The sequence below is a fragment of the Acipenser ruthenus genome, chromosome 11, assembly GCF_902713425.1.
Source record: "Acipenser ruthenus chromosome 11, fAciRut3.2 maternal haplotype, whole genome shotgun sequence".
NCBI classification, from domain to species: Eukaryota; Metazoa; Chordata; class Actinopteri; order Acipenseriformes; family Acipenseridae; genus Acipenser; species Acipenser ruthenus.
In genome coordinates, this window is record NC_081199.1 from 26,697,545 (window position 1) to 26,721,295 (window position 23,751).

General features: G+C 39.3%; 1 protein-coding gene across 1 annotated transcript in view; it reads left to right on the forward strand.

Moving 5' to 3' along the window:
* The first annotated feature begins 516 nt into the window (after positions 1-516).
* The window catches only part of fam117bb (family with sequence similarity 117 member Bb), an 84,535-nt gene continuing 61,300 nt past the window's right edge, over positions 517-23,751 (forward strand). Inside the window, exons 1-2 of the mRNA XM_034045368.3 lie at positions 517-1,621; positions 19,580-19,731. Coding sequence (XP_033901259.3) covers positions 847-1,621; positions 19,580-19,731 — 927 coding nt within the window. The 5' untranslated portion in view covers positions 517-846. The remainder of the gene's footprint in view (positions 1,622-19,579; positions 19,732-23,751) is intronic.

Below are 23,751 nucleotides of genomic sequence, written 5' to 3' on the forward strand. Positions count from 1 at the left end.
TTTCCAAAACAAAGCACAGTGGTGTACAGCTGCTACAAACCAGGTAATTAGTTTAGAAAAAGAAAAGGGCAATGCAATTACCGCCCGGACGGTGCAGCTAGAACAGTATAAAGTAAAGGTCCTGTACTAAGAGTAGCTTTAGTTTGAAAGGTGAAGATGACAATATTTCATAAAGAAGTGACACTTTCTCTGTTTATTTATTTTTAATATGTTCAATGATGCTGCCTATCCCAGATGGCTTGTGCTTCAATCATACAGTGAAGACTTGATCCTGTATAAACTTGTTCTTCGAATACCACCAATGACTATTTATTTTACTACCCAGGTAGCAGGTACGTCAGTATAGTAACATTAACAAAATGGAACCAAGCACAAGACTCTGCCCTCTTCCAATCTCAACACCAAGCATACTTTACCGAGACCAGTTCAATACTTGCTCCTCTCAATTCTCTCGATCAAAATTCGGCTGTCCCTTTAAATGAAGGGAGGTTGGACTGTTTGTCGGTCGCTAACCAATAGGAGGCCGCGCTAAAAACGGCAAAGGGTTGTGCTTAATAGAGAAAGCTATGCGAGGATCAGGCTAGCGGGGATGGAATTTGGAGATCTGTAGTGAAGGCGAGGTGAAGGATGAGAGCTGCTCCGTCTTGGGTTCGGTTTAGAGACGCACTGCCACCCGCTTGCACAACGGGAGATAATAAGAGGAGCACCCAATACGGACATCTTTTGGATTAACTACTTTATGTTCTAAGACTAAGTGTTTTTTTGTTTTTATTTTTAATTTTGCTCTATTTTATTTCATTTAATTTTTTAAACAAAACCTAACAAAACTGGCGTAATCGTAGAGAAATGTCTCAGAGAGCAAGAAGAAACGGTTCGCCGACTTCAAGTAGTAATTCATCTTCAGTCGGTAGTAGTACCATCAGTAGTAATACTGGTGGTGGAGGAGGGGGCACTGCTGGGTGTGCGGGAATGGGGACGGGTAGCCGTTTGCTTCCCATGAAGGCGACGGTCCCTTTCCAACTGAAGCCGCAACAGCAGGCGCAGCCAACCCAGCAGCAACAACAAGGCAGCAGCCCCACGCGCAACAACAACAACAACAACACCAACAGCGGAGAGACTGGCACGCGCACGTCCTCGCACAACAGCAGAAGCCCCACTCGTGCTGCCAACAACTCCTCCACCTCGTGCAGCAGCCCCACAGTGGGCACGCAGACTGTGACGTCTTCGCGCAACAGCCCCACGCGAATCTCGAGTGGAGGGGGTGGGTCTACTTCTCGGGGCAGCCCCACGCACCACGCGACGTCAGGGTCTACTTGGGGTAGCCCCACGCGACAGCAACAAGCAGCATCACAGCAGCAGCAACAATACAATAATAATTCATCGTCGCACCAGCAGACTCAGCACTCGGTTCAACCACAAGGCTCCCCTTGCTCTTCTCCCACCCAATTACTGTGGGTCCCGGATACACTGCTGTCCGCATCAACGGTATCGGCTCCTTCGTCATCCTCCTCATCATCCTCATCCTCATCATCATCAGGTGGAAGAGTCAGACATCACAGGAGGTCTCCCGAAAACAAAAGCTCCCCCGAGAGGAAAAGCCCCATCTTGCCAGGGTGCAAAGGTACGTGTGGAAGTGAGAGCTAGCGTGTTACTTACATGCTGCTGTCATGTTATTGTAACCTTCCGGTAGACTGGGTTGATCTATATACGTAATAACATAATGTTGCATTCTATAGAGCCTGTCAAAAGCAAAAGGGAGGAGACTACTGCACTGATTTGCTGCCTGTGGTCCTTTTCCAGTTATTAGTACTGTATCGTTACATGCTATGAATGGTTCCCTTGTTGTCAGGAGTGAAATCTGTGCCAGACATTTATGCCTCCCGAGAGAGCAAACAGCATTTTGAGGCACCCTGTTATTATTATTATTTGTTTATTTAGCAGATGCCTTTATCCAAGGCGAATTACAGAGACTAGGGTTTGTGAACTATGCATCAGCTGCAGAGTCACTTACAATTACATCTCACCCGAGAGACGGAGCACAAGGAGGTTAAGTGACTTGCTCAGGGTCACACAATGAGTCAGTGGCTGAGGTGGGATTTGAACCGGGGACCTCCTGGTTACAAGCCCTTTTCTTTAACCACTGGACCACACAGCCACACAGTTAATTGAAAGAGTGGGTGATTTGACACTCCTAGTCTTTTCCTAATCCCAAGCATGTGCTGTTTGCACAGTAAATGAACCAGTGTGTTTTTAATAGGTGGAACGTTTGGGGGTGGCTAACCAAGCCTAAACCCGCTAATGATAGAGCATTAAAACCACTGCTGGGAAAAAAAATGTTTTGAAAACGTTGTTGCCATTTCCAAGACACAGTCTGCTGATTTCATTACATTAAAGATTACTGCTAATGCCAGCATTGCCTCTAAACTTTTTTTTTTTTTTTTTAGTGAATCAAGTATGGATACTGGCATCAGATGCTGGTTAAGATTAAACCTTAAACCCTTACTTCCATTATTGCAATTATGGCACGAAGCACAAATATGCAGCAGCAACTGGCCGTATATGGTGATTTCATCTCCAGAAGAAAATGGTCATGCAGTGCTTCTGTTGCGCAGATCACATTCAGCCCAATCTGTCGCAGTCCATTCTCAAACTGCTGTTTTTAAAGCAGCCAGCAGCATCCACATAGTCAAGGTGGAGGCCTGACAACAGCTTTAATCATGGTTGGAGAAGGGATGTTGTTTGTTGCAGGTTAACTTTTGTTGTATACAAATACACTGCTTTTAATTCCTGTTGAAACGTCTCATAAGACTTTGCCATCAGCAAGTAAACTTTTTGTTTTTCACATCAGTACCTGGAGGAGCAGTCTGTTGGGCCTGAATCTGTCTGAACTGTTAGACTGTGAATTGGAGTTGGTGCTTCCATTGGAAGCTGTGATAAGGCTGGTCGTTTACAGGGTTACAAGAACTCTCTCATTTATTTTTTTTGTAGCTTATTTACAATTGATTATTTATACAGGATTGTTCTCTGAGTTGCAGCATATGGTTCACTCAACAGAGAGGTCACAAATACTGAGCCGAACTAAAATAAACTACAAACATTTCTTTGATAAACAAGCAACATAGAAAAATAATGCTAGTGTAAACTTTAGTCAGTTTTACTAGGGCCACCTATAGAAACAATGTTGGTTTGCTGTAACTTGACTCAGGTTTATAGTAGAAGGATGTTTGTTTTAATTTTTTTTGTATTATTATGGCCTAGTTAGTACACAGGTCACAGTGACATGTGCAATTACCCGTTTAGTCATTGTCAGTTAAATGGCAAGTTGCAAAAACTCTTTTCCATGCAGGTATTTGAAAAGTTTGAAATAAAGCTGTAAAACCTGTCGGCATCGATTGTGTGTGCAATCCTTAGGCAATTTCTATGGCAATTGAAAGAAAAACATGGGGAAACTATGCTGCAGTAATCAGATTAGCACCAGGTAACTTGATATGCACCCCAAAGGTATCATCCTTTATCAGGACTTATGGCTCTAAGCAATTGAAAAAGACCTAGTCAGATTGGTTGTCATTTAATTTTTATATATATATATATATATATATATATATATATATATATATATATATATATATATAATATATTTGTATTTGTATTTATAAATTTATGTAGGCTATCAGATCAATACTCCTTAATACCTGTTGATGTGTTAAAAGCCCATTTGAAGATCAATCCTCATTATAAAATGTGTCTTATGTACACAAGCTTGACGTTTGTTTCAGTGAGAGCTTGAGATTCATATTACTTGTGAAGAGTTTGTAAGTCTGTATCTAGTCCTTCAAAAGGGTGGGGGAACAGACCACGCACAATTGAATATTGTTCCAAAAAAGTCCTGAAAACCTACCCCACTGGCTATTACAGATGCAGTTCAAAATCATTAGCGAGCACACAGTGGTGATTTGCCAATAGACAAATAGGCATACAGCCCTCTAGTTTCTTATCGCAATAGGTTAGTTGTAATTGGTCAGGGTATAGTCCTTGGGATAGGGTCACTGCTTTCCTTTAGTTCTTAACAGATCTGAAACAGAACAAAAGTGATTAAACCATGGGATTGAAAGGTATTTTCAAAAGCATTTGTCAACAGTCTTGCACATTACTCTGGGGTTATGGTTGTTGCCGACCTGACAATTCCTGTAATCTGCTGTACCCTGTGGCAGTGAGACACCAGAAACCCAGTATAGAAATCTGAGTGCTGTAGGAATACGCATTCCAGTTCAGCATCACTCCCATGGGGGTCAGTCTGGCGGTGCAGACTAGCATGGCATAGTATGTTACACTTCACATTTTGTCTCCTCAGTGGCTTACTTGACAGAGCAGGGAAATATTACACAATACACTTTTCTAACAGAGACCCCCACAGGTTTATTTTAGACAGTTGAATAACTGGCCAATCACATTTTGTAAACAGTTGACATTTGAATAAATCTCATAAATGGCTTATGCTTAAGCCCCACTTAAAATAAACCGTGTTCCCAGAGTGGACCTGGCTTCTGAATTTTGTCTTTGGCTATTTATCAGGAGATCTGTTCCTGAATTAAAAAAATAAATAAAAAAAATTTAACATGCTTCAGGACAGTTTGTTCTGCACTGGAAAGCTGCACCCACTTAATGAGTGGCAGCTGAAAAGCAGTCATTTTTTATCAACACATCTTGGATTGTTTTCGAAGACTTACTGTGACCGTCTCGCTTTTAATAATACCAGTGATGCTGGACTGTCACGGTAAAGCTTTTAAAATTGCAGTAGTTGGCTTAAAGACACTAAGGTCGGGTTGGGCAGAGTAAAGTTTCACTGTGCAAGTTGAATCTATATTAATATGTTTGTGTTTCCATAAATGAAAATTACATCTCAAGATTTACTGTATTGCTTAAATTGGGGTCATACTGTGCTAATCAGTTTTAAGTAATCAGCAAATACATTTCCATGATAACCACTTTATGCTTTGCTAATTAATCCGTAAATAGGATTTTGGTCTCTCTTGCAAGACTGCAGTCAGGGTGGTTAGGGAACCCCTGATTTACTGTACAGGATAAAGGTCTAATTAAGGCTTGCATTGCGAAGCAGTTTAAACCGTGCCTTTTTTACACTATGATATTTCATTAACCACAGTGTAAAGGTAACATAGATCCAAATCCTATGCCAAAATAGCATTAAAATGTTGATTTTAATTGGTTAAACACCTTTTAGCAACACAATTGTACACTTTTTAATCACATGTACTGTATTAATTTTCTTTAATGGACTATTACATTGTGGTGGCTAAGCAGTAAATGTATATCTACAATTAAATCTGCATTATGTACAGCAATTACCCTATTTTGGATACATTGGTATGTACACATATCTTGGGGACAGCAAACAATGTTATACACATTCAGAAAGATAACAACTTTCAACACTCCCCTCTATAAAAGTTTCTATATGTGGGCAATGAGGGATAGATTATAAATAATGGTGATGATTGATATACCAGCTGGAAAGGAGATGAGGTCACAAAGACTACAGTTTCCCCTGTTGGAATGCCGGCAATCCTCTGCACTGCTTGAAACCCTTAGCTTTACTGCAAGAAAAAGCAGAGGTTTCTGCACAGTACCTCTGGCTTTTTAGTAGATATATTTTATTGTAAGTGGTGTAGCACACTGTACAGTGTTGCAGACAGATGTTGATGATGCACAATGATCCAGTCGAGTGACTGGATTTGTCTGGATATGCACAAAAGGAAAATGTTACTGGTAGTTTTCATAAAGGTGAACTGTTTACTCAACAAAGTAGGCAACTTTTATGACGTACCGCCAGTCAGCACATTTATTGAAATACTGCCTTTTGATCCCATCTTTCAGCAATACTGACCAATCCCTCTTTCAGGTTAGCTTAAATTTGTCCTAAATGCCTTACACACTTTATAATTTGGGGGTGGCAGACAACATATTTCAACAGTGGTTTGATACTGATAACAAAACCATTGCATAAAGGTTAACTGTAGTATAAAAGATTTTCGTGTAATTAATTTTACATTCAGTCTGGTAGAAAAAATTGGTTTTACTGGATGTTTGACTGTCTTATCTAAGCTACAGTTGATGTCTGTGTGTGTGTGTGTATATGTAATGTAAATATGTATATTACACACACCCACCCACCCAACCACAGAATGATTTATTTTGTAAGCTTACTTTGAAAAATACTGATGTCAGTTTTATATTAATACTGTTTTGTCTGCAGTTCTGCATCCTCACTTGAAATGCTGTACTCTTTTCCAGAGTTGCAATTGAAATGGATTGCTTGTTTGGGTAAATTTGTCCTGATCTTGTATTACTACTAACTGAAATTGTCTCTTTTAATAAGTTATCTGCTTTGCGTGGCCTGCAGGGACAGAAACTCCAATAAGTATTTGTATTTGCCAGAAGTCTGCCGCTGCTGTTCATTCGTCACCCTCAAACGCAAAAAATACTCATACTTACTAAAGGGGTCAGCTACTCTTCATCAGGGGAGGCTGACCTTCCTGGTTTACGTGGCTGAAATCTGGAATGCTGGGATGCCAACTCGCGACCTGTTGCTACAGAGGTCAGCGTTCCAGTAGACTTGGCCTGAGACAGGGTTTGGATTAGAACAGACACTTGAAGGCCCACACAATATTTTCTGGTAGGAGCATTCCAAATTGTGGTAGACTTTTATTGTTTCTGTGTCAGTTTGGTTTTGATTAAATATTTAGTTTTCATTAAACTGGTGTCACTCCACACAGTGTTCTTCTAAAATGCTTGAAGTATACATGTTGCATTCATGTACAGTGGATTGCAGAAGTGTTCACCCCCTACCAATAATGTCACATTTTTGTTGAATTACAAATAATGTATTCACAGTTTTTCAAACAAACTTTTTTTATTCAAAGCTGTAGTGGTTAAACTGAACACTGTTATATGAGGGGGAGATTAAAACTTGCAAAGAAAATGTACAAAATGAAATTTACTGGTTGCATAAGTATTCAGCCCCTTAAGTCAGTACTTGGTAGAAGCACCTTTTGCAGCAATTACTGCCATGAGTCTTTTTGGATAGGTCTCTACTAACTTTGCACAGCAGGATGGTGACATTTTTGCCCATTTTTCACAGGAAAATTGCTCCAGTTCTGATAAGTTTGTTGGGGATCGTCGATGGACTGCAATCTTCAAATCTTGCTATACATTTTTGATTGGATTCAAGTCAAGACTTTGACTGGGCCACTCAAGAACATTAATTCTCTTCTTGTTCAACCACTCCAGTGTGGCTTTGGCTTTGGCTTTGTGCTTCAGGTCATTGTCCGGGCCGGCATATTGGTGATGTGTGAACACTGACTCCCATCTCATACACAGAACTTTGCAGATCTCTCAAGGTCATTGTTGGCTTCAGAGTGACATCCCGAACCAGTTTCCTGCTTGCCCGGCTGCTCAGTTTGGGAGGGCGACCTGTTCTGGGTAGTGTCTGGGTGGTAGGATGCATCTTCCACTTCTTAATGAAGGACTTCACTGTGCTGAGAGGGATAATCAGCGCCTTTGAAATGTTCTTATACCCTTCTCCTGCTCTGTGCCTCTCTACCACTTTATCCCTGACTTGTTTCGAAAGCACCTTGGTCTTCATGGTTGCTTTGTTGGATCACTATGTGAGTTGCAGCTTGAAAGTCTTTATATACCTGAGGGAAATTATCTACAAGTTAAACCACTTTGAGTACACACAGGCTGAAACCATTTCACTAATTTTGTGACCATTTGAAAACCAAACACAGGTTCCACAGTAAGAACCTTATACCAACGGACAAGCATGGCGGTGGTAGTGTCATGGTTTGGGGATGCTTTGCTGCATCAGGACCTGGACGCCTTGCCATCATTGAAGCAACCATGAATTCTGCTCTGTATCAGAGAATTCTACAGTGAGCTGAAGCGCAGCTGGGTCATGCAGCAAGACAATGATCCGAAACACACAAGCAAGTCTACATCGGAATGGTTGAAGAACAAGAAATTTAAAGTTTTGGAATGGCCTAGGCAAAGTCCAGACCTAAACCCCATTGAGATGTTGTGGCAGGACCTGAAACGAGTAGTTCATGCTCAAAAACCCACAAATGTCACTGAGTTGAAGCAGTTCTGCATGGAGGAGTGGATCAAAATTCCTCCACGGCGCTGTGAGAGACTAATCAATAACTACAGGAAGCGTTTGGTTGCAGTTATTGCTGCTAAAGGTTGCGTAACCAATTATTGAGTCTAAGGGGGCGATTTACTTTTTCACACCGGGGCATTGGGTGTTGCATAACTTTCTTTAATAAATAAATGAAATATGTATCAAATTGTTGTGTTATTTGTTCACTCAGGGTCCCTTTTATCTAATATTAGGTTTTGGTTGAAGATCTGATAACATTCAGTGTCAAATATGCAAACGTGCAGAAAATCATACAGGGGCAAATACTTTTTCACAGCACTGTATTTATATTCTGTATGCATTTTTAACTTTATCAATGTGGAGTACTTTGTATAATATACATATATATATACAGTGCCTTGCAAAAGTATTCAGACCCCTGACCAATTCTCTCATATTACTGAATTACAAATGGTACATTGAAATTTCGTTTTGTTTGATATTTTATTTTAAAACACTGAAACTCCAAATCAATTATTGTAAGTTGACATTGGTTTTATGTTGGGAAATATTTTTAAGAAAAATAAAAAACTGAAATATCTTGCTTGCATAAGTATTCAACCCCCACACATTAATATTTGGTAGAGCCACCTTTCGCTGCAATAACAGCTTTAAGTCTTTTGGGGTAAGTATGTACCAGCTTTGCACACAGTGTCGGAGTGATTTTGGCCCATTCTTCTTAGCAGATTTGCTCCAGGTTGTTCAGGTTGGTTGGACGACGCTTGTGGACCGCAATTTTCAAGTAGTGCCACAGATTCTCAATGGGATTGAGATCAGGACTTTGACTGGGCCACTGTAGGACATTCACCTTTTTTTTCTTGAGCCACTCCAATGTTGCTTTGGCCTTGTGCTTGGGATCATTGTCCTGCTGAAAGGTGAATTTCCTCCCAAGCTTCAGTTTTTTAGCGGACTGAAGCAGGTTTTCTTGCAGTATTTCCCTGTATTTTGCTCCATCCATTCTTCCTTCAATTTTAACAAGATGCCCAGTCCCTGCTGATGAGAAGCATCCCCACAGCATGTTGCTGCCACCACCATACTTCACTGTAGGGATGGTGTGTCTTGAGGCATGGGCAGTGTTAGGTTTGCGCCACACATAGCGCAATGAGTTTTGGCCAAAAAGCTCTATCTTGGTCTCATCTGACCACAAAACCTTTTCCCACATCGCAGCTGGGTCACTCTCATGCTTTCTGGCAAACTCCAGACCTGCTTTCAGATGGTACTTTTTGAGTAACGGCTTCTTTCTTGCCACCCTCCCATACAGGCCAGTGTTATGCAGAGCTGTTGATATGGTTGACTGGTGCACCATTACTCCACTCCCAGCCACTGAACTCTGTAGCTCCTTCAAAGTGATTGTTAGCCTCTCTGTGGCTTCTCTCACAAGTCTTCTTCTTGTTTGAGCGTTGAGTTTTGAGGGACGGCCTTTTCTTGGCAGTGCCTGGGTGGTGTGATGCAGCTTCCACTTCCTGATTACTGATCCAACTGTGCTCACTGGGATATCCAAACACTTGGATATTATTTTGTACGCTTTCCCTAATCTATGCATTTGTATTACTTTATCTCTAACTTCTGTAGAATGCTCTTTGGTCTTCATTTATTCCTTCAGATTCACAGCCTGACCAATGATCCTTCAACAGTGGGGTTTTTATCCAGAAAATATGACAGCAACTTTAATGGTTCACAGGTGGAGGCCAATGGTAAGGTAATTGTGTCCTCGTTAGGGTAATTTCTTTCATTGGTGTAAACCGGGAGCTTCCACAGCACAGGGGTTGAATACTTATGCAAGCAAGATATTTCAGTTTTTTATTTTTCTTAAAAATATTTCCCAACATAAAACCAATGTCACCTTACAATAATTGATTTTGAGTTTCAGTGTTTTAAAATAAAATATCAAACATAACGAAATTTCAATATACCATTTGTAATTCAGTAATATGAGAGAATTGGTCAGGGGTCTGAATACTTTTGCAAGGCACTGTGTATATATATATATATATATATATATATATATATATATATATATATATATATAGATAATAATAATAATAATAATAATATACTGAATTTGCACCTTTTCACTATGTTTTGTGACATTCTTGACAGAGATCTGCATGTTTAAGGTTGCCAGGTAGGAGTTAACATTATGGCACTTGAAAAATTATTTATTTATTTATTTATTTATTTATTTATTTATTTATTTTTAAAAACCTTGCTCTTCAAAAAAAAAAAGAAAGAAAGAAAAAAACACTTTTCGGAAGAAGTGCCTGTTTCAACAGTCCTGGTTTATATTTCAAACAAATTCACTTTGAAGTGCTTAATGTGTCGCATACTGTAAATGATGCCTGCAACAAAAATACTAGAGGATACAAGTTATCATCTTTTTTTTTTTTAAATGTATTTTTTAATATAAAAGTTCTATCCTGGAAAAGAATATCAGGTATATTGATTTTGGAAGAGGAATGTCAGGGTGTTGGTCAGTGCTGTTGCTTAGATCAGAGGCTGGGAAATGGAATTTGACTGTTCCTTCCAGGCTAAATGCCTTGCTGTGTAAATGGCAAGCTTTATTATCATATGTTTTAAATCAGTGCCAGAAGGCTGTAGGAATATCAACACAGGAAAGTTATGACCATTTTCAATTCTTGCTGTTTCCTCATCATTTTGTTTCTGTAGCAACCAACAAGAACACAATTATAAGGGTTTTGTTTTTTGTTATATATCTCTATAGTTAGCTACATTTATTTTTCTGATCTCCATTATTTTGATTTTGTGATTCTGACTATATAATATACATGGTCAGACCATATATATATATATATATACTGTATACTGTAGCTACAGAGGCTCCATAGCTTTACTTTGTATTATGGCTATGGTGCTTAAATCATTTTGTAAACACTTAATTGCACTGATCATTTGCTTAATTAGACCTTTTTAATTGTTTTCAGCTCTTAAACAGTAGCAGATTAAGTCAGCTATAACATTTGATAAGTAACTTGAACTCTGCAACTGTTCAAGAGCTGAAAACAATTAAAAAGGTCTAATTTAAGTAATTAAGGGTCTAGTTAAGTAATTGAGAGATCAGTTCGAATGAAAACCAGCAGACACAGGGGTCCCCGATGCACAGGATTGAGAAGCACTGCACTAGACGAAATGATATGACTTAGTTTCTTATAAGTTTTTGAAGTTATGAATGGGTTAAATATTTCGGCCTGCTTTTGGCACAGACTGCTTCCATATGGTTCCCACGTCCGCAGTACTGGGCTAACAGTACACTAATGCTCCGTTCTGGAAAATGATTCAACCTTCAAGTTTAGGATGGAGAACTGTGTCAACACATCCCACAATGGAGAGTGACTCAGTGACCATGTCTTTGTGCTAAATTTCCAAATGTTTGAAGGCTGTGCCAGAACTTATCTGTTTTTGTTGTGTGTTTTTTTTTTTTTTTTTGTTGAAGGGTACTAAAAAACTATGAAGTGCTAGTGTTGACATTCAGTATGAACCTGCCTTACAGTATACATGTATGTACTGTACAAGTACAGTTTAACCATTAAGGAATAGTCACATATTCCTCCAAAACAATTTAAAACTCCTTGCCCACTGTTATTGGATAAAGTTTCCCCAAACCCTTGATTTCAACATTGTATCCACTGTGTCATCATAGCCTTAATGAACTGAAGCCTCGGGAAGTTCATGGATTACTGCTAAAAATGCCAGATGTGTGTTTGTGTTGCATTCATCACAGTGAAAGCCAGTTGGAACCAATGTTCGAATCATCCCTGAATTCGATCATGGTTCAGTCTGTGTGCAATTGTATTGAAACTGAGGAACTGAAACCCCTGAAGATGACATTGATTCTTAGAAAAATAAGAACAACACACTCCTAATTACCCTGGGGGGGGGGTGGGGGTTTAGAAACCAGTGTTCCATAAAGAGATGTGCGTAACAGTGCAGCTGAAGCCACAGACAGCACAAACAGGTGTATCTAGAAGACTCAATTCAAAAAGTGTTTTTTTTAAGAGATTTTCCCACGGACTGCTTTTGGCTCTGTACAATGAAACTATCTTTCAATTAATGCATCTACTGGGGAATGCTTACTACTACTACTACACATGTTAGGGGGAACTAACAGCTGTGCCTACTGAATTGGAGGGAATTCCCCTCAAACTGAAATCTATTGAAGATTTAAGGTGGACATGCTTACCATTGTACCAGTGCAACTCAAGTACAAATGCTGTTTGTACAGGACAGTGCTGTTATGAAGTAGACATTAGGCATCCCTTGAAAAGGATGGTAAGTGCTGTAATTTTAAGCTGTCTTGTGATTCATTCTGGTGTACAGTAGCTCACGAGTAGTTTATAAAGTAAATTTAAATTAAGAACAGCGTTAATGACAAATCTAAATACATTTCTTTCTCCAGGATATGTTATTCCCTGTAGAAGTTAAAGCATGTTCATGAGATACACCTGTTTAAGGTGGCCCTCTTCTAGTGATTGTTGATAAAGAAAGCTTGGGGAAGACTGGTCAGCGGAATAAATGTGCATCAGTGCATGCAAGTTTCTTTTAGTGTGCATGTCTGTGAAAATGTAAGGGTAAGGGACTATAAGGATTTAAATCCTGATGGTATCCATGTCCGCATCCATATACATTTAAATCAATTGAATACACCCTATTAAGTGGCAGAATTAGGCAATGTGTAATACAGTATATACACTGTATAGAGCTTACACATGCACAACATCACGGTACAGTGTCAGCAGCAGAAGTATGATCAAATCGGTAAACTAACACTGTAGATCTGTCTACTTGGTTTGATATGGCATCCAGGCCTGTAACGTAAAAACGCTCAATGGTGGTACAGTATTAGTACTAAAAGAAGCTTCAGTGGATTCAGTAGTTTTGTGTCTTATTCTTATATCCCAAGGTTTGGTGTGGTCTTCGCCACCAAATCTATAGTGTGAAAATCTCTTAATGGTCTCTATATTAAGAATGAGACATGCCGTTTTTTGTACATAGTGATAATTGACTGATTCATGCCTATACAATGTATGCCTTATACTGTGTGTGCAAAAACAAGCATGCATTCACTGCTCGTAATGGGACTGTTAAAGACTTTCACACTTTATCATTTGGGGGAGGAGACCAAGAGATACAACAATGTGAACCAAAACCCATTTCAACTGATAGTGACAACAAAACCGCTTCATAAAAGTTAACCATGGTTTAAAAGATTTTCATGCAATGTATTTTACATCCAGTCTGGTAGAAATAAATAAATCAATTTTACTGGATGTTTGACCATCTTCTCTATTTTCCTAGTGAGTAAGTTTACATTACAATTGACAAAACTCGTATATGGAAACTTAAAGACAGCAAAAAGATTTAAGTCTTCATGTGGTTAGTGATGCAAATGTTAAAAAAATCGTTGCCGTTTGGAAGATGCCGTTTGGAAGAAAAGAAGAACTCTGTACTGAAAAATGAAATGGCTAATTAAGTACGTAGCTAAATAAGATAGCTTTTGTCTCTTGGTTAGGACGGGAAGTTGGCATTAGATCATGCAGTTGTGTTTATTTTGGTGACCTATTGCTGAAATGTTATGTAATCCCATGGAGATGGACACACTGGCTCATTCTTGGAAGAACAAAAACCAGACAATGGGAAAAGAGAATTTAAAGATGACACAACTGTCAGATGCTGTTGTGCTCTGGTACATCTCTGACTGTTTACAGTATTGCCATACATAGCGTACTGTACTGTATGAATGTATTTTTTCAAAGTGGAGTGCACATTTTTACCATTGAGTTTCATAGCTTGGTTGTTAGTCACATTCAGACTTGCTGATGTAAAGATCTTTTTTTGGTATTAAGTTTTGTGTTATTTGCTTCACACTTTAAACATTTATTTGCTGTTTTAATAAAAGAAAGTTAAACTACAATTACACTTAAGTGCATTATTTATGTATTTGCCACTTACAATGACAATTATCTAAGCATCATTCATAAAGGGCTTTCAATACAAATATTTATTTTGAGATATATAAAAACAGGGCAAAGATATTTTATTAATTAAAAAACATTGCAAATGTGTCCTTCAGTTCCTATAGACAGTTTACTTTCAATTAGAAACCTACATTATGAACTTTTATCTACTACACCAATCAGGAAACTCCGTTCCAGGGTACTGCCGCATGGCAGACGACTGTGGATACTTTTACATAGAAAAAGCTATCTTTAAAAAAGGAAACCAAAGGAAAGACAAACATTGGAAAATTTAAATACATGTGTCAAATGTAAGATTAAAATAACAGTTAAGGCACTGTTGACTGGTTTCTAATCACAATAAAACCCTGATTATTGTCCATTGCCTTGGTAGTTCTCGTCCTTTCTTGTGACTTGGGCTCTTACTGTACCTTCCCAACACGGTCAGCTACTGCACGGTAATGCCCTCTGATCAAGGTTCTGTTGTTTAATTAATTACTGTCGCGATTTAAGTAGCTTTAGACTCATTAATAAACAAAAGCACTTCAGTTTTGTAAAAGCTATACTTTTTTATTTTTGTCTAATGACATTTTGGTTGACCAATGAATTGATCAGCTTTTGTTAATTCTTACAGTTCCACTTGCAATTACTATTTTTCTGACCGCTGTTCTGCTTCAGTAACATGGTTTCTTGCTTGCTAGTGAAGGAGCCATACAGCTCTTGTAGAGGCGACAGGGTTAAATATTTCTGTTCAGAGGAAGCAGGTTCTCATTACCCTTTGACTATTCTGCTCCCTTTAAAACCACTCCTTCAAGAGTTAAAGAGTTTTACATGCTGTAAGAAGGTACTGCAGGGGGCTCTGCAGCCTGGAGGTTGCCGGTTCGAGTCGAGTTCCACTGCCGACCGTGGATGAGAGCTCCCAAGGGGCGGCGCACAATTGGCCGAGCCTCACCTGGATGGGGAGGGCTTTGATCGGCCAGGGTGTCCTCGGCATACTGCGCACCAGCAACCCCAGTGGACTGGCCGGGTGCCTGCGGCCTTGCCTGTAAGCTGCCCAGAGCTACATTGTCCTCCAACGCTGTAGCTCTGGGTTGGCTGCATGGTGGGTCTGCAGAGTGACAAGAAGTGGTCGGCTGACGGCACACGCTTCCGGGGACAGCGTGTGTTCATCTTCATCGCTCCCGAGTCAATACAGGGGTGGCAGCGGTGAACTGAGCCTAAAATAATTGGCTATTTCAAATTGGGAGAAAAACAGGGTAAATATCAATTGGCGACTACTAAATTTAAAGGAAAAAAACAAAACCTGCATGTGTAATAAACCATAGCCTTATACATTGTTTCTTAATTGCTTCTATAAAACGGAAGCTGTCTTACGCTAGCTTGTCACAATAAGGAAATTGTACTGTGGTAGTGTCGAAAAACCAGGGCACAGCACCCTTTCAGATTTTTTTGTCAAGAGTGCAGAAAGCATAAGCAGGAGCATAAAAAATTAAAGTTTAGTTTTTTTTTGTATTTGCTGTAATAGGATTACAGAGGATTACACTGGTACAGGAAGTTGTTCCTGTATATTCAGGACCTAATTCTGAAAGCAAGAACAATATTGTTTTTATCTGGGCCCTTTAGTTCACTTTGACCTGTGACCTCAGATGGCCATCATGATCTGTTGGAATCATGTTTACAATATTCTTTTCCTTGATCAAACTGGACTACCCTGTTTACTCTTATTACCAGTCTCAACCCCCTCCCAAAGACTTGATATGAAAAGCATAGAGGAGAGATTAAAATAGAAAGGTTACAGCAAATTAATTATACAGAGTATTATTATTGTTATTATTGACTAAGAAGTACATTCGATGAATTAACAAATGAGTCTCTTCAACAATTCAACTGTAATTTGAATGCATTGGCTCCATTCAGACTAGGGGAAGCACACAAGAAATGCATTGTTAGTGTGTTGCCCTATTGACTTCTCAGTGCTGATTGTCGTGGCCTGTGCAATTTATATCTGCAGTCTCATCTTTCAGACAATCGATCCATATCTGGCACACCTGAGCGAGGCTGATTCGCATGGGCTCTCGTTTTTGTCCTTCTGTTTTTATCTGTGTTGGGGACCATCGCCTCAGAGACTTCTCTTGTTTGGCTTAAGGCACAAAGCCTTAATGCGAAAGCAAAAGGGTCATTACCTTGGTCAAAAGATGGATGCTGAATACATTACATCCTGAAGATGTTATTGTCTGCACAAAACCATTCTTTGCTGAAAGTAAGGGCAGAACTGCCCTTTGTCAAGGTAAAAGGATATTTTCTTTTTAACTCTTAAGAGGTACAAGACAAGCAAGAAACTGCACAGAGAGTAAGCTGGCCAGTGAGCTGGGGGTTTAAAAAATAAAACTGCTACAAGGTGCACTGACCACGTCGTCTGTTTTTGTGGCCACATTTGTTTGTAATTCAGTGAAAAGTCTTTGCTCTGCCTGTCTGCAGTTGGCGAATATGCTACTGGGCCAAGGCCAGTTACGACAGTTAGGAAAAGGAAATGGGTGTAGCAAGCGGTCTGCAGTTGGGAGAACTGTACTCTAAAGAACACAGTTGTTTAAACCTTTTTATATAGGTAGGAGCACACCTGTTTTATTTTATTCTTGTACATTGTAATAACAGGAACGGAAAAAAAACAACTTGGATTTCTATTTGGGTGCTTTTGTGTGATTTGCAGGACAGCTTTTGCTCAGGCGATTTGAATCGCATTTGAGAACTGTTCTTGACCTTTTTGAGGGTGACCTCATCAAGTGTCATCATGTTTTACTCTGTTTGTGTGTTTTAAATTGGTCATGAGCGGCATACCAAATTCATAAATGGGAGCTGACACTGAAAATACTGTATAGATGACCTTTCCAAGAAGAGTCTGCCTTGGCATGATGCACACAGCCAGTGTCTCCATATGCCACAGTTACAATAATGTACAAAGCTTGATATCTTCTAGGTTTTAGGCGGGTGTCTTGTGGTGCATTACCCCTCACTCTTCTCTCCTAATACACCAGGCAACTAGTCGCAATCCACATGAGTTAGCCCTACTAGCCCAAAACCCCACAAAATGTGTTTATTTTTTGTCTTGAACAGGTACATTTTAATTAGACATGTTATAGACTTAAAAATGAACCCAAATTACAGTAATACTGTAAGTTTGGGAAAGGAAATATATTGGAATGTCTAGACTGGCCAAAATAGCACATTGTACTACAAGCTTTTGGATCCACTCCAATGCATGTCATTTAGTTTGACATGCTCTGTTAAGCTGTGGTTGATGCTGAATGTACACTACTTGCATAGATGGGATTATCTGGAAGACTGTCTTAAAAAATAAAATAATAATAATAATAATAATAATAATCCTATTCCCATCCAGGCAACTAAAAAGATTAGTGTCAAATTTAACACTGAAATTGAGGCATCACTGCTGTTCAGTTTCCTAACTTAGTAATTGCAGCCTGACATTCAGCTTTAGTACACAAACCAACAAACAATCCCATGAAAAAAACATGTTGGAAGTGGGAGCAGATGAAAGCACTGCGAGAATGTCAAGTTGTATTCAGATTGTGTGCTATGAAAAGGATTGTACCCAAAGGGCCTGTAGAGATGCAGGGAACATGACACCCAACTGGTATAGTCCCAGGCTGTGTGGGCGTGTGTGCGTGTGTGTGTGTGTGTGTGTGTGTGTGTGAGGGGGAAGGGAGGTTACCAGAGAGTCTACCTCAAGAAAGTAGGTCAAGACAATCCGATTTGCATTTAAAAGACAGTGCCTGCCAAAGCAGATCATTGTTAATCAGTTTTAAATACAATTAAGGGGCCCTTTTTTAAAGTAGTGGGATGGACTACAAGGAACAACAGGTATGCTAAAAATGAGTAGTTTGACCGGATTAGGTCATGGAAAGAGCAGTCTATAACATTCCAGTATAATTGTACGCACTCAGTGTAGTTTTTCATCTTTCCTCTGTTTTTTTTTTTTTTTTTCAGTCAACCGATGATGCAAGGGGTCACACACACACAGACAATTTGTTATACATGGTTAGTCCATATAGGATACATACATGCCAACAATGATCATTTAATAAAAGATGTTCCCATTATATGTTATACATTGTCAATCACATTTTACCCAGGGGGGTTCTAGGGCTTGTGACAGAGACAGAATGATTCTTGGTGATAAATCTCCCTCCTGACCTGTGAGGGTCCTGTGTAAAGGGAACAGAGTGCCCTGGACTGGATGGCCAGACAATTCATTCCCAGGGTTAGGTGGAAGTCTGCCATCTAGAAAGGGGGCAGAGCTACAGTACACAGAGTCATCGACCCGGAAGGGAAGTGATGTGGCAGCCGCAGATTGGAGGAGCAGTTGCAATCGTTTACCAAGGGGGTGTTATTGATGGTACATAAGGGGACGTAGCAAGGTGATCTGTTCCTTTTGTTATGGTTACGGACGTACCCAAAGGGCCGTGAATTATACTATAAGTGTTTGTTTGTTTTGTCGTGTTTTGTATTGCTCGTTTGTTATTGTTAGACGGCTAAACACGGACCAGGAGCTGTCGCTAAAGGCCAGCACAAACCTGGACAACACTGCACTATTGTTCACCTAATAAACTGTATTTCACCACTTGCACGTTAGCACTCACTCTGGACTTGTGACCGTGTTGTGTATGTTTATACTGTGTTTATTTCGGGACTGAACCCCCTGGGTGTACTACCATTCATTATTATTTACAGTTGTCAAGTGACTTTGGATTATAAATAAACACCATTGCACCTGGATTATCGTTGTGTGTCTGTCTTTCATTGATCACTGCATCACTCCTGCACCTGTGCACTGCAAGCCACTAAAGAAAGTTTATTACTGTACAAGCTCTTAAATTGTGCAAGATAATTGCACATCCATGATGCTCACAGAGCTTAATAAAGTGGAAAAATGTCTGTGCGTATAGTGTACCCTCTATTATTCCATGCATTACATGTTTGCACCATGGAGATTGTAATAGAACAAACTAAGTATCAGAAATCATTCAGTGTTGAAATTAAGCAATGTGTTGTTTTTTTTTTCCTTGCTCTAAAATATATGAATGGCCATTTTGTAGCCATACACCTGTTTTTCCATTGACTTGTTCAGTGAACCGAAAAACAAGCAACTGAAGAAAAATAAAATTACAAACTAGGAGAATTTTAAGAGCATGAGCTTTAAAAAATAAATAAATATTTAAAAAATCTGCTTGGTAATGAGATGATCACAGTGCTTTAAGACCGATGACCGTAACTGCTCCTTAATGTGCTGATCTGTCAGCATAAAAAAGACAGGAGATAGCATCATGGAAAAGATTTGGAAATGTAATGCATTTCTTTTCTTTCTCTCTTTTTATAGAAAGACCACGTCAGCCTTCTGTCAGTCCCTCCAATAATAATATCCGTCGCACCTCTTCTCTGGACACGCTCGCTGCCCCCTACCTCTCCGGACACTGGCCACGGGACAGCCAGGGGCAGTGCACACCCTGCATGAGGGACAAAGCCACACAGGTACCTGCAGCCTCTACACAATACACTCTCTAATGGACCAGGCTCTGTAAGATCGGTATTGTTCCTACAAGTGATGGCCAAAAAGGGTTTACATTTAATGAAACTACAATAGAGGTATATTTGCAGAAATTAACTTGTCTAATGCAAGCTTAAAAAAATGTACTTTTAAATAATTAACATAATGCTAAGGAACATTCTGAAGACTGGCATTGTTTAAGTTTGAGTTGTTTTTGGCTGTCACTTGTGGACAATATTCCCATCTAATAGATGTTTTCCTTACCAGAACAATGTAAGGCAAGTCTGTTTTTTGGGGGGAGTTTGAACTACAGCACAATAAGTGATTAGGTACCAGGAAGCATCAGCTTCTGATCTGTAGCATTGTCTTTGCTAATATTTTGTATTTTAATTTGCATTATTTAAAAGAGCCAAAAGATCTACCGTGGGCCAGTGATAGTATTGCTAGTGCTATTTAGAGGTAATAAAATAGATTTCAACACTCCTTTAACATACCAAGCATTGGCTAAGCTCATTGAATAACATTAAGTGGGTTGTTACCAAATGGTCTCAATGAAAAGTGAAAGACTACCAGAACTGTCTTTTTTTTATTTCTATTAAAATAATGCATGTGAATGACAGAGGCGCCTTGAATAAGCAGCCACAAATATGCAGTGCCTTAGGTGGCTGGTTAATTCATGTTGAACTATTTATTCGTATCTGTATCCGTATCCGTTCACATGGAGGATTGGATCTTCATAGTAGTCATACACAGTATTCTAGGTCCTAGCACCATAAATAAATACAAAACTCAAGATCTATATTTAAGTGAAACAGTGAATGAGGAAGCTCAGGGTTCTCCCCAGACAGGCGGGCCATCCGGCAAAGTGGCTGTCGCCGCCCGGCTGAAAAAACCCGATCCGCCCGTCTTGCAGATGCTACTGTGCCTTTAACAATAAGGATTGATTGTTCTTCTAGCAGACTAGATCAGTTGCACGTGCTGGGTGGAAAAAAAAAATCTTTTCAAAGCAAAAATAGTGACAATGAATTCAGGGGATCGGCGCAATCCACCGCCTAATACTGTATTTGCGCCGGCTACTTTATTAAAAAAATATTAAGATTATTTTCGGGTATTATCATTCAGTCCATTTTTTGTCGTATTATTGTACTGTAAGGTGATTTATAGTACATAATAGCTATACATATGCACCCCAAAAAAATTGTATTCCTTTGTGCTTGTGAGAGATATTAGGGGTTCATTTATAGAGGCTGTACGCCTTTAAGAAGAAAGGCGTGATGGGATATCAGCTGTTGTCTGCTGACATACAAATGCTTAAGTGCAGAGGTGCTGCGGTTTCATGCAACAGTTATGATGGTGACCAAATGTGTGTGAGTACTGTTGTGTTAAAAAAAAATGGTTGAAATGAACAGTTGCATTCAAAAAATGTAGGATAGCAAAAAACAAAAATAGACATGCATTAACAAAATGCCCTGAAAACTTAACTTTAAGGAAACAATTTAAATGACTCAATAAGCTCAATAATTAAGCTAAAAAGGAATGAAAAGGTTACCGTTTTTGTTTTTTTCCCCCAATAACCCTACGTTGTCTTTCCCCAGTCAAATTGTAGAGTGCCTAAATAAGCACAGTAATTTATCATAATAAAAAACAGTAATGAAAAAGAATGTAGAACATAAAAAAGCACAACCAGATATAGTCAACGAAAGACAACAAATTATTTAAATTCTTTGTCACATTATATATTTAAGGTAAGGCAAGTTTAATTTTCCGTTTTAAAAGTGCTCCCGGCAATTTTCAAGTCTTGCCAGATTCTCAATCGGATTGAGGTCTGGGCTTTGACTGGGCCATTCTAAGACATTCGGATTGAGGTCTGGGCTTTGACTGGGCCATTCTAACATTCAGGTTCTTGTTTTTAAACCACTCCAGTGTAGCTTTGGCTGTGTGTTTAGGGTCATTGTCCTGCTGGAAGGTGAACCTCCGCCCCAGTCCCAGGTCTCTTGCAGACTGAAACAGGTTTTCCTCTAGAATTTCCCTGTATTTGGCTCCATCCATCTTGCCCTCAATCCTGACCAGTTTCCCAGTCCCTGCCGATGAAAAGCATCCCCATAACATGATGCTGCCACCACCATGCTTCACCGTGGGGATGGTGTTCTCAGGGTGATGAGCAGTGTTGGCTTTGCACCACACATAGCGTTTTGCGCTAAGGCCAAAAGTTCAATTTTGGTCTCATCAGACCAGAGAACCTTTTTCCACATGTTTGCTGTGTCTCCCACATGCCTTTTGGCAAAATCCAAACGGGATTTAATATGGGTTTTTTTCAGCAATGGCTTTCTTCTCGCCACTCTTCCATAAAGCCCAGCTTTGTGGAGTGTCCGGGTTATAGTTGTCCCATGGACGGTTTCTCCCATCTCAGCTGTGGCTCTCTCCAGCTCCTTCAGAGTTACCATTGGCCTCTTGGTTGCTTCTCTGACTAATGCCCTCCTTACCTGGTCACTGAGTTTTGGTGGACGGCCTTCTCTAGGCAGAGTCGCGGTTGTGCTTTCCATTTTTTAATAATGGATTGAATAGGGCTCCGGGGGGTGTTCAAAGTTTGGGATATTTTTTTATAACCCAACCCTGATTGGTGCGGACTTGTTTCGATAGCTCCTTGGTCTTCATGATGCTGTTTGTTTAGATATGCTCTCTAACAAACTCTGGGGCCTTCCAGAAACAGGTGTATTTAATCTGAGATCATGTGACACTTTAATTGTACACAGGTGGACTCCATTCAACTAATTATGTGACTTCTGAAGGCAATTGGTTGCACCAGAGCTTATTTAGGGGTGTCACAGCAAAGGGGGTGAATACTTTTGCAATCAAGACTTCAGTTTTTTATTTGTAAATAATTTTGAAAAATATTTAGATTTCTTTCCCCACTTCAACATTATGGACTATTTTGTGTAGATCAGTGACAAAAAATCCTAATTAAATCCATTTTAATTCCAGGTTGTAACACTACAAAATGTAATGGCAGAAAGTGGTACGATGTCATATTTTGGTACATGTGCAATCAATTTGTGATCTGATGGGTGTTTTCCTATTTTCTAAAGAGATACATTTACCATTAATTATACATCATTTTTTTTTGCAAACTGAAACTGGCAACAGACAATTCATTTCTCTAAAAAGAAAAAACAATTCATGAGAAGTCGACTGCAAAGTTGCACAAGTAAAAAAAAAATAAAAAAATGTACAAGACCCAATGTACTGCATATGATAAATATTTGTATACTATTTCCTTAATGGTGGAAAAATAGATTAAAAACAATGTAAAAGACTGGAAAATGTGATAAATTCAATAAAAAAATGTAAACAAACGAAAACCGCATAGCGTACCAGATTTGAATGGGCGCTTCCCTGCTTTCTTAACGGAAGTTGTTTAGGCATGCGCGAGCAAGCGCAGTGTGCTGAGTACCACTACACAGGTAAGAAATTAAGTAGCATCTACTTTGACTTCAATTCGGGTAAAATCTACACGGTTTAAGGTGATATGAGCCACTGTGTTCCATTAGAACTAACTAATGAACACAGACATCTCAAGTTCTGAAAGCTGCCATGCATTAGATTAGATTATCCGAGTAGGCTATTAAATAATGTCATATTTAATATAAACCACCCTACTAAACAATGATTGCTAGCAAACGTGATTGTCAGTAAATGAAACACAAATACTCAAAAATATCAGCAAGAACAAGGCACTGTAACTTTTCATCACTGCCTTCCTATTAATTTACCAAACCAAAGAAGTAACAGCAGCTGTTATCTATCGTATCGGTCAAGAGAAACGCAGTAAGCACACACCAATGCAGAGAATCAAAACGGTATTGTAAAGATGTTGACGTCTTCTTGAGTTGATAGTGTTGTAGGGATTTTGGTTTTATGTATTCAAAAATTAATTCAATTTTATTCCCATTTAAAAAAAAAAAAAAAAAAAAAGTCCCCTAGATGCTGCTTAACTTTGCGACGGT